The 12,560-nt window shown below is 37.6% G+C and overlaps 1 protein-coding gene across 4 annotated transcripts in view; it reads left to right on the top strand.

Moving 5' to 3' along the window:
* Positions 1 to 12,560, top strand: part of LOC123516504 (E3 ubiquitin-protein ligase HERC2-like) — a 456,561-nt gene that overhangs the window by 378,386 nt on the left and 65,615 nt on the right. For all 4 annotated transcript variants that reach the window (XM_045275907.1, XM_045275905.1, XM_045275904.1 and 1 more), the window contains 3 exons: positions 7,587 to 7,743; positions 8,170 to 8,385; positions 10,009 to 10,174. In XM_045275907.1, coding sequence (XP_045131842.1) covers positions 7,587 to 7,743; positions 8,170 to 8,385; positions 10,009 to 10,174 — 539 coding nt within the window. The remainder of the gene's footprint in view (positions 1 to 7,586; positions 7,744 to 8,169; positions 8,386 to 10,008; positions 10,175 to 12,560) is intronic.

Here is a 12,560-nt window from a genome sequence, read left to right as displayed (position 1 = left end):
ACTATGAGGAAAGACTGAGGAAGCTGGGGCTGACCACATTAGAAGAGAGAAGAACAAGAGGAGACATGATAACTATGTATAAATTGGTGAACAAGATTGACATACTGGACAGAGAATTGATAAAGGTGACCACAAGTAATTATCTCCGAGGACATGGAAAAAAGCTAATAAAAGACATCTGTCTAAATGACATGAGAAAATACAGTTTCCCGCATCGTAGCATTGATAAGTGGAATAAACTGAGCAGTGATGTCGTTGACGCGGTGTGTGTCAATCAGATGAAAGAGAGATATGACAGGAATGGACAAGGAAACAGGACACAGAGAGCTTAGCTCGGGCCCTGTAATACACAAATAGGTAAATACATGGATCTTCCAACATTAGAGCAGAGAAAGGAGAGAGGGAATCTCATACAAGTTTATAAATTGATAAACGGAATGGACCAATTGGACAATGAGTATCTGATCCTGAGAGAAGAATATGCCAGCCAAAGCACAAGATCGCATAGTAAGAAGCTGAGGAAGGGAAGATGTGTAAGAGATATTAAAAAGTATAGTTTCCCACAAAGATGTATTGAGACATGGAACAGTTTGAATAAAGAAGTAGTGTCTGCAACGATTGTGCACACTTTTAAAGTAAGATTGGATAAGTGTAGATATGGAGACGGGGCCACACGAGCATAAAGCCCAGGCCCTGTAAAACTGCAACTAGGTTAATACACACATGCGCATACGCACGGTCGAGGAAGGACGCACTGGCGCCGTTCCGACAATCAGCTGATCTTCACTACCTGTTGTATAGTATCTACAATGGCCTGGGCAAGTAGTGTGGACTCATTTTTCATGAAATCAACTGTTAAAGAATCATGAGTAAAGAAGACATTCTATCAAAATGCAGGTATGAGACTAGGGAGAGAAAGAAAGATGATGACTATGTTGATGAGGGAGAGAGCGCATTTGAAGGTTTCGATATGGCGAATACTTCACTACTTAAGAGAGTGTTGATTGTTGAACGTAAACTAGATAAATTGATAAAGGAGAGTATGGAAATGAAAGAGAATGAAGAACAGGAAAAAGAGTTTATAAAACTGAGAGAAAGGATAAAAAAAGTGGAAGAAAACGAAGCTAGGCTAAGAGCGGAAAACGAAGAACTGAAAAAGGAAGTAGCTAGCTACAAGAAGATGGAAGAAGGACTCGGTAAAGTCGAGAAAGAAAAAGAGAAGCTGAAAGATCTAGTAAACAAAGAAGAAAAAAGAGTACAGAACGTGATTAAAAAAGAAGTACAAGCATGGAGAGTCCAAGATAAGAAAGATAAGGCTGATTTTCAGGAGATGATTCCAGAACAACTAAAAGCAAAAGAAGAAAATATGGCAAACAAAATTATAGGAGTCCTCAAGACAAAAGAAAATCTAGTTAGAAAAATTGCAGAAAAAAAGAAGAGTGTAATCATATTTGGAATAAAAGAAAAAAAATATAAAATATAGACCAAGAAGAGAAAAAGAAGAAATGAAATCAGTCAAAGATCTAAAAAATCTAAACGACGAAGATAGGCAGAACTTAGAAGAGGAAGTAGAAGAAATAAACAGAATGGGACCTTATCAAGAAGGAACAACGAGACCAATTAAGATACTGTACTACTAAAATCACAAGCAGCAACAGAAGAAATATTATATAGAACAACTAAACTCAGAGAAACAGAAGGTTGCAAGGATATATATATAAAGAAAAATAGAAATGAGGAAGAAAGGAAGAGATACAACAAACTGGCGGCAGCAGTAAGGGAAAAAAATAATGAAAGGTCAGAAGAGGAAAAAAAGGCATTTTTGGGGAGAATTCTAGGAGACAGGATAAGGAAATACTATATAAACGAGAAGGAAGAGAAAAAAGTGGAACAAGTTTAACTAAAAATGATAAAGGCAAGAGACTAAAAATGATGTATACGAACATAGATGGGGTTTTATCAAGTAAATTAGAATCAAGAGATTACATAAAAAAAGAAAATCCAGATATTGTATGCCTGGCTGAAACAAAAGTAAATGAGACAATCAAAATAGACTTCAATAATAGGTATAATGTATGGAGAAGAGACAGAGGGGATAAAGGAGGAGGAGGAGTCATCATAATGTTAAGGAAGAAGATGTGATAAACCAAGTGGAATGTGGCGAAGAAAAACCAGAAGTACTGTATGTTAAGATGCATATTAATAAAAAAGAGTTAACAATCATTGTAACATATGTGCCACCAAAAACAAATTCATGGACCAATCAAGAATATAAAGACATGATAGAATGACACAATAAGGAGTCTAACGAGAATCATTAAAGAAAGGAGAAAAGTGATATTAGTAGGAGATTTCAACTGTAAGGAGGTGGACTGGGAAAATTATGAAAGTGGTATGGGGGAAGAAGCCTGGGGAGAAAGATTCCTGAACCTAATGATAGACAATATGATGGACCAGAGAGTAAAGGAATGCACAAGATTCAGAGGAAACGATGAGCCGGCGAGATTGGACCTAGTTTTTACAAGAGGTATACAAATGAATGATGATATAAGACAAAAGTGCCCATTGGGAAAGAGTGACCATGTAATATTAGAAATGGATATAGAAGAGGGAAAGGAAGATAGAGACGATTCATACAAAGGCGACCGATTAAATTATAGAAAGGCTGATATTGAGAATCTCAAGAACTATTTTAAAAACGTAAACTGGGAGGAGATGGAAAACTCAGAGACGATGCAAGAGAAGTATAACTTATTTTTGGAAATATACAAAACAGGAGTCAGGGAATACGTCCCAAAATATAGACCTAAAGAAGAAGGAAAGAAAGATTGGTTTAATGCAAGGTGTACCAAGGCAAAGGAGAAAAGAGATGGAGTATGGAAAAGGTGGAGGAGAAATAGGAAAAGAGCAAATAAGGAAAACTTCAAAGCAGCAAGAAATGAATATGTTAAGGTGAGGAAGGAAGAGGAAAAGAACTTCGAAAAAGACATTGTCGAAAAATATAAGGAGCAACCAAAATTGTTCTGTAGATTCATAAATGGAAAAATTAGGCAAAAAGAAACAATAGATAGGTTAAAAGGAGAGAACGGGATGGTGGAAGACCCAAAAAGTATGGCAGAACTATTAAATAAAAAATTCCAGGAGGTCTTTACTAAGGAATCCAAATTCGAGAGGCCACAGAGTAATAGAGAGACAATCTATATGAAAGAGATTAAAGTAACCAAGCTTGAAATAAAAGAGTTAATGTTAATAAAGGAACTGGATGAAGAGAAGGCAATGGGACCGGATGAAGTCTCAGGCAGAATACTGAAAGAATGTAGGGAAGAACTAGCAAGTCCTATATACAACATCATAAAATGCTCAATAGAAAATGGAACAGTGCCAGTAGAATGGAAAAGAGCTGAGGTGGTTCCCATATATAAGAGCGGAAGGAAGGAAGAACCTTTAAATTACAGACCGTTATCACTAACTAGTGTAATATGCTTGATGTGTGAAAGAATAATAAAGAAACAATGGATCGAGTTCCTTGAAGACAACAAATTAATATCAAATAGCTAATTTGGTTTTAGAAAAGGTTGGTCATGTGTAACAAATTTATGAGTTTCTACTCTAGAATAGTTGATAAAGTACAAGAGAGAGAGGGATGGATTGACTGTATTTATTTAGATTTAAAAAAGGCGTTTGATAAAGGCCACATGAAAGATTACTATGGAAGTTAGAGGAGAAGGGTGGCTTAAAAGGAAGCACATTGATATGGTTGGAAAATTACTTGTGGGGGGAGAGAAATAAGGACGGTAGTTATAGATATGAAGTCCAAGTGGAGAGCAGTACACAGCGGAGTGCCACAGGGGTCAGTATTGGCGCCAATACTTTTTCTCATATATATAAACGACATGCCAGAGGGAGTGAACAGCTACGTAAATCTGTTTGCGGACGATGCAAAACTGTGCAGTCATAAAACAAAAAGAGGATTGTGAAATACTGCAGGAAGACTTAAACAAGATCTGGAAATGGAGTAAAAAATGGAAGATGGAATTCAATGTGGACAAAAGCCATGTCATGGAAATGGGAAAAAGTTAAAGACAACCCGTGGGAATCTATAAGATGGGAGATGGAATAGAACTAGAAAAAGTAAAAATGGAAAAGGACTTGGGAGTGACGATGGAAGAAAACAATCAACCTGTAAGCCATATTGATAGAATTTTCAGAGAGACATATAATTTGCTAAGGAATATTGGATTAGCATTTCACTACATGGACAAAGAAATGATGAAGAAATTGACAAGTACTATAATAAGAACCAGATTGGAATATGCAGTTGTGTGCACCTCCCATAAAAAGAAACACATAAGGAAGTTGGAGAAACTACAACTTGGTAAATACACAGAAATTGGACCAGGAGGTGATTGATTATAGTAAATGCAATGGACCAGTGGGTGGAGGAGTCAAGAAGATACAGGGGGGAAGAAGAACCATCGTTACTTGACTTAGTATGTATTCACAAAGAAACAAGAGACTCCTCCCAGAATACAATATCTTTGTTGGGAAGAAGTGATCATGTGACATTAGAGCTGGAAATACAGGAGGAGGATGGGATAAGTTACAGAGATGACTACAAAAGAGAGGTTAAATTACGCAAGAGCAGATTTTGAAAAATTAAGGAACTTTTTTGCTGACATTGAATGGAGAAACATTATGTACGAAAGGACAATACAAGGAAAATATGAAAATATTCTTAAAGAAATATAATGATGGAGTAAAGAAATGTAAGTACCTTTTTATAGAGTTAAGAAAAAAAATACACACTTGGTGCAATGCTAGATGCACAGATGCAAAAAAAGCAAAAGATAAAGATTGGAAGAAACTCATAAAACATTTATTAGAAATGACAATAACAGACAGCAGTATAGGAATGCAAGAAATGAATTTATTAGACTAAGGAGTGAGGAAGTAAGAAACTTTGAGAAAGATGTGGTGAGTAAAAGCAAAGATGAAACCAAGCTTTTCTACAGATTCATAAATGGCAAAATGAAGAACAAGGAAACAATAGAAAAAAATAATTAAAGGAGGGAAGACATACCAAACAGAGAAGGAAATATATGAAATAATGATTGAGAACTTCATAACCGTGTTCACTGTAGAAGATTTTACAGAACCAAATAGGACATTGCATTGCCAAGGATTACAGGAAATCACAGTGCACAAAGAGGATAATAGAAGATTATTGGATAATTTGGATGTCAGAAAAGCAATGAGGCTGGACGCGTATCAGGCTGGTTGCTAAAAAGAATGTAAAGAGCAACTACTGGATCCAATTTGGGAAATGATAACAAATCCAATGAATGAAGGAAAGGTTCCACTAGAATGGAAAAGACCCAATGTAATACCGATATTTAAAGGAGGAAAGGCAACTGAGCCATTAAATTACAGACCTGTAACACTTACAAGTGTTATGGGAAAGTTGTGAGAAATAATCGTCAATGAAAAATGGGTTAAACATCTGGAAGAACAAGTCATATCAAATAGACAGTTTGGGTTCAGATCAGGACAGTCATGTGTGTCGAACTTATTAAATTTCTACTCGAGAGTAATAGAAGGACTGGAAGACAGAGATTGATGGGTGGACACAGTATACCTGGACATAAAAAAATGCTTTTGATAAAGTCCCTCATGGAAGACTACTTTGGAAAGTAGAGAACATAGGAGGACTGCAAGGAACTATGTTAGAATGGACAAGGGATTATTTGAAGGACAGGGAGATGAGAACTGTGATCATAGACGCATACTCATCTTGGGGTAAAGTAACAAGCGCAGTGCCACAAGGGTCAGTGTTAGCCCCCATTATGTTTCAAATTTAAGTAAACGACATTCACAATGGGATAAACAGTTACATTAATTTATTTGCTGATAATGCAAAGCTGCTAAGAGTTATCAGAACCTGGGAGGACTGTTTGCTGTTACAGGAAGATATAAACAAGATGTATGAAGTAAGAAGTGGAAATTAGAGTTCAATGCCAAGAAATGTCATGTAGTGGAACTTGGAAAGAGCAAAAAAAAACTGGTATGGAACTATTTGATGGGAGAGGAACAAATAATGAAGACTAAAGAGGAAAAAGATCTGGGAGTGATTATACAGAAAAATCTGAACCCCCAAAAACACATCAGCAAGATATTTGGAATATCATATAAAATGTTGATTAATATAAAAGTGGCATTTCATGAACAAAGATATGACAAAAAAAAATCATCACCAGCATGATATGTCCAAAGCTGGAATAAGTAGCTGTGGTGTGGTCTCCGAGCTCTAAAAAGATGTAAGATTAGAACAGATACAGAAGATTGCTACAAAGATGGTGCCGGAACTAAAGGACCTAACATATGAAGAACAGCTGAAGGAAATGGGACTACCAACCTTACAAGATAGAAGAGAATGAAGAAACCTAATAACAATGTATAAGATAGTCAATGGCATTGAAAAGATAGACAAGGAAGACCTGGTGCTGATGACAGAAGAAGATGAAAGTACAAGAGGTCATGTAAAGAAGATCAGGGTGAGGCAGTGTGTGAAGGATATTGGAAAATACAGTTTTCTACACAGAATGGTGGAGAAGTAGAATGCATTGAATAATAAAGTTGTTACAGCATATAATGTGCATAACTTTAAGGAAAAATTGGATAAATGGAGTCATGGAGACAGGACACTATGAGCCCCGCTCGAACCCTGTACAATGCAACTACGTAAATACAACTAGGTAAATATATACACAATTTCAAATTCAAATTCAAATGTTTATTGACCACAAAATCACAAAATCTACATGAAATATATGAAATCGACCTACCTGAAAACAATAAGAAATAATGACATACAACTTTTAAAAACACTAATTAGGATTTTTATGGTCCAACCAAATAACACAATTCTTTTATAAAATCAGCGTAGTTTCTGAACTTAAAACAAGGAGTCTAAACATACAAATATACTATCTAATACAACTCCAACATGATTCATAAAAGTAAACAACCTAATCATAACCCTCGAAAAGCAGTGATGATGAAAAATGAAATACATAAAGTCTAAAACATAAATGCACTTTAAGGCTAAAAAACATACCAGATATTTCAAAAATCATAACCCTCTAAAAATAACAACGACAATAAAAAGAAAAAGAAAAATACATAATACATTTTAAAACATAAATGCACTTAAAAACTAAAACATACCAAACACTTAGAAATTTAATAAGACCTAAATAAAACAATAAATGTAGAACACCCAATAAAAGAAAGGAAAACACACACACACACACACACACACACACACACACACACACACACACACACACACACACAAGTAATGTGTTGTTTAGCACACATTCTTCAATAGACATTACCTTCTTGCTTTCAAATGAGCTTCAGCCTAACTCTCTGATGTAGAACATGAGCCTTATGATTTGTCATTTTGTTATGTTATTTATGAAAGAATTCATTTTTATTTATAATATTTTTGTTTATTTTATTTGTTTATTTTTTATATTTGTGGCAAGTAAAATTTAAGGTTCCTTAATTTTATCATTATATTTCAGCCCTTATGATCGCCCACGTCTCATTGAAACACTGCAGGGTAAAGGAGTAGTAGAAATAGCATGTGGTGGTGCCCACTCTGCTGCCATCACCTCCTCTGGGGAATTGTATACATGGGGAAAGGGGAGATATGGCCGGCTAGGTCATGGCGACTCAGAGGTAAGTAAGTAGTGTAGAGATGCAAATACTTAGATGCCACAGTAAGGAAGACACTAATTTGTGAGATCTAACAATGGAACTTGAATGACTGTATTATTGAAATTGATTTCTTTATGTGCATGTGAAAATAATAAGGAAAAATGTCATTGATCTTTTATTTTATGCTATGTAGATATTATTATGTAAATCCATGTGGAAGGTATACATTTTACATATACCATTCTTAAGATTCTTATATTACCATACATTGCCTGGTCATTGCTCAAGGTAATCATGTAGTGATTTACTTAGTATTTCTGCTGAGGTATTGACTCCTTTCTGATACTTGCTCATCAAATTAAATACATGAGCACTACTTAAACTAATACCACTTCATACTTATGCAAAAATTGGATCACCATCTGTTTTTTCAACTTTTTTTTCCAGGATCAATTTAGACCCAAGTTAGTGGAAGCTCTGGTAGGATACAGAGTGATAGATGTGGCCTGTGGCTCAGGTGATGCTCAGACCCTGTGTATAGTTGATGATGACAGTGTGTGGTCCTGGGGTGATGGAGACTATGGCAAGCTTGGACGAGGTGGCTCTGATGGTTGCAAGGTGCCTATGAGGATTGATGGCTTGGCAAATCAAGGAATCATAAAGGCAAGTCATCTTAAATGTAATTTAGATATAAATAACTGAGATATAAGAGAAGAAGAAATGTAGTTCTTTAATATTTTCATGCTTTAGATAAGAACTTTCAAAAACTGTTACTTGAAACTTAAAACATTTCAAAAGTCTGATTGATTTTAGGAACAAGCTGCAATGAATTTAGAGAATTGATCATTGGTGAGAATGAAGTGCAGTATGTGTGAAGAGTTATATAAAATCTGAGGCTTTTATTTTTCATAATTTACTCTTTCCCTTATTCTGACTAATACCACAGGATTGGAGATATTTGTGTATTTCAGTATGAAGTAGAACAAAGAAAAATAGTACTATGCTACTACAAAATATGACAACAGGATGCAGATTTTGTTTCTGTTGAAACCATTATTCTCACAAATAATCTGTACGCAAAGCACACGATCACTGTTGTTCTAACCACATAAGGTTGGCACACACTTTCTGATCATAAGCAAAGTTGGTTACCATACAGTATTCCCTGAACATTTTATTGCACGTTTTCAAGAAAATTCAAGCACATTGAAGAAAAGTAACAAAGGCATATATGCAGTATTAAATTTGAGCTGAATGTCATATGTAATAAAGTATTCTTGGCTTGTTATGTGAAACTTATTCATAAAGAAATAGATTATATTATGGGGCATCCTACATAAGATATGACATAGTTTGGCTATCTTATTACATTTTCGTAACATTTTAATTGGTACAATTTTTCCAGTGCCTAAACCCATAGTATAAAGTAAACAAGTAAAGTGTTGCTAAACATTTTTCCTTGTAATACATGGATACATATTGTACATTGGCAACAGTAAATAAACTCATTCATGTAACTTAACATATGTCATGTTTCTCTGTCTGTCATCCATGTCTATAAACTTTTTTTTCTCCTAATTGTTTCAGTAATCTCTCTGCAATATTCAGTTGACCTTTGCCCTTTTCTTTTTTTTTTTTTTTTTTTTTTTTTTTGCATCTTGCAAAAAAAAAAAACATTTAGAAAACTTCAGTCATAAATAAGTTACCTGAGATAGAGACATAGTAAGGAAAAAGATGGAAAAGTGAGAGCAAAGAGAATGTGTGGATGTGGCATGAATATTTGCACAAGTGATGTAAATTATCAGTGGTAGAATTGGGGAATAGGAACACTAGATGGTATGGCTATACTTAGAGGATGATGAGAAAAGAATTAATAAAGAAAATGTATGTGTGTGCTGTTGAAAAGTGTTATTAGAAGAGGAAGGCCACTTGGGAGATGGAAAGGTATGGAAAAGGTATTGATAGAAGCAAATTTGAACAAGCAAGAAGCTAATGTTTTGACAGGCAAACATACCATGCTCATCTTCTTGGGAATACTCCCAAAAATTGCAAGGCATCAGAAAGATATAGATGAATAGATAGAAACAAGTCTGTAGGTAATCTGTAATTATAATTTATTGAAGAGCAATAGAATAGAAATTGAGATAAAATTCAAAATTAAGGGAGAGCTTATGTCTTGTCAGGATAATTTATTTAAGGATGATTAACAACAAAATTAAGACAAATAGATTTTCTTAAGTGTAATAAAATAATCATTAAACTTTATGAATATGTCCATTGTAACAGGTAGAGTGTGGTTCACAGTTCTCTGTGGCATTGTCACGCTCAGGCACTGTCTTTACCTGGGGCAAAGGGGATTACCATCGATTGGGTCATGGCACTGATGATCATGTGCGACGCCCACGCAAGGTCATGGCACTACAGGGCAAACGGGTCATCAGTATTGCTACAGGTGAGTGTAACCTAAAATGTCTATTTATCTATTTCTGACACCTTACTGCTTCTGTGAGTGACCCCAAAGGACAATGCTGGATTACCAAAGTAAGTCTATATATAGTCAGTCAGTCGGGGGCCACCGTGGTACAGTGGAACCATGCGTACTTTTGGGGTCCGAAGGGTCTCCAAGCGCACGGGTTCGAATCCTGTCCACGGTCCGAGTGTAGGTTGGGCTTCCTCACTCGGGGCAATGGTTTCCTAGCGGGTGGGCTTTGAGATAGGAGGTACCCCAAAAAGTATCCCCTTTAGCCCATAAATTCCCGTGAAAAGCCCACATGGTATAAATAAGAAAAAAAAAAAAAAAAAAGTTAGAAGATTAGTGGTGAGAATTTTGTTAATTGATTCATATCAATCAATCAATCAATCATGGGAGGCATACACCGGAGGGCGCATCGCCTTGCCTACCCTATGACGCCACTCCAGGTGGTCACGCCTCATGAGTCTCCATGCAGGCTCCCTTTCCGTGCGAAGTAACTCCCAGCAAGAGGCATCGACTTGCCACAGCCATAAGTTCTGTGGACGTCCCCTTGGCCTCTTCCATGCTGGGTTATCCCTTTCGGAGACAACCCAATATGCAGGATCAGCTTCTGGGTAACGTGCCACATGCCCATATAGCGGTTGGCGTTGATGGACTATGCTTGTAATCAGCCTCAAATCATTCTCATGGAATAATCACTGATTTGACACAAAGTCATACCTGCGGTACCCCATGACCCTGCAAAGGCATCTAGTATCAAAGACATCAATTCACCTCTTCAGATTGGTGTTCAGTGTCCATGTCTCACAGCCATGGAGTAAGACAGGGATCACCAGCGACTTGAAGATCCAAATCTTTGTCCGTCTGCACAGGTAACGACAAAGCCAAATACTCATGTTGAGCGAGTCCATAACGTCATGGGCCAGGCCAATCTGCCATACAACTTCCTTGCTCGACCCACCATTGTTACACTCTGCTCTACCAAGGTATGTGAAATTTTCCAAGATCTCAATGTCCTCCCCACACGCATAGACAGACTGTACTGTTTCATCCAGTAAGCCTCCAAACACTTGAACCTTGGTCTTAGGCCAGGAAACCTGGAGTCCCAAGGGCTTCATCTCCTTGTGCAGTGCTTCTAGAGCCATTACCAAAACCTCTAGTGACTCAACAAAGATTACTACATCATCGGCAAAAACAAGATCTGTAATTTCAGTATTGCCAACAGATGCTCTACAATGACTTTGGTCTTTAACTCTGCCTAGTACCCAGTCCATGCAAATGTTGAAAAGTGATGGAGCAAGCATGCATCCTTGCCTCACTCCCATATTCACAGGAAAGAAGCTGGACATGCCCCCTCCACACTTCACAGCACTCACAGTCCTGGAGTAGAGGCCAGTTAATAGACCAATAATCCTTTCATGAATCCTGCGGAGACACAGAAGATCCTAGAGTGTTTCTCGATGCACTGAATCAAGCGCCTTCTTGAGATCAACATAGGCTGCAAGCATCCCTCTTTGAGACTCAATCAGCGCTCCACCAGTATGCAAAGCGCTAGGATCTGCTCAGTTGTTGACTTACCAGGCATGAACCCAGGCTGTTCAGGTCTCTGGTGTTTCAGCAGGTGACTGTAGATACGCATCAACAGCAAATGGGCAAGCACCTTGCCTGGTACACTGAGCAGTGTTATATCATGGTAGTTGTTGTAGTCCTGATGGTCTCCTTTCCCCTTCCAGATAGGCATGACCAATCCCTTTTTCCAGTCAGGTGGAATGGTACCTGTATGCCATACAGCAGTCAAAACAGCATGCAACCCACGGATCATGGCCCCCTGCTTTGAGCAGCTCCGCACTGATGTTACAGATGCCAGCTGCCTTTCCACACCTCAGCTTTGCCACAGCCTCTTTGACATTATCAATGGAGGGTGCAGTATCGTCAATGGGTGGATCAGCATCCAGCATCTGTAACCCTGCAGTTTGGAGCTGTCCATTTGGAGGATCCACTGTGAACAGCTGCTCAAAGTACTCAGCCCAATGAGCCATCTGCACATCTGCCCCTGATATGAGGTGACCATCTGCTGTTCAGATAGCACTCGCCTGAGATGTAGACTTGGAGCGGAGTTTCTTCAGGGCTCAGTAGGCAGGTCAGAGGTCATTAGCATTTAAGTGACACTCTACATCCTCAGGGAGACCCCTGACATACCTTGTCTTGTCTCTCCTCAGGAGAGACAAGAAAAGATGACAGAGTCCTGTACTAGTCATGGTTCTCAGCAAGTCTGGCAGCATGACTCTCCTTAATACTGCCCAGTGTCTCTACTGAAGTGAAGACACTCTGTGACCTTGGGCGCTCCCCAACGCATTCCTTGGCA

This window comes from Portunus trituberculatus, chromosome 41, assembly GCF_017591435.1.
Source record: "Portunus trituberculatus isolate SZX2019 chromosome 41, ASM1759143v1, whole genome shotgun sequence".
Taxonomy (NCBI): Eukaryota; Metazoa; Arthropoda; class Malacostraca; order Decapoda; family Portunidae; genus Portunus; species Portunus trituberculatus.
This window is presented reverse-complemented; position numbering and strand designations above follow the sequence as displayed.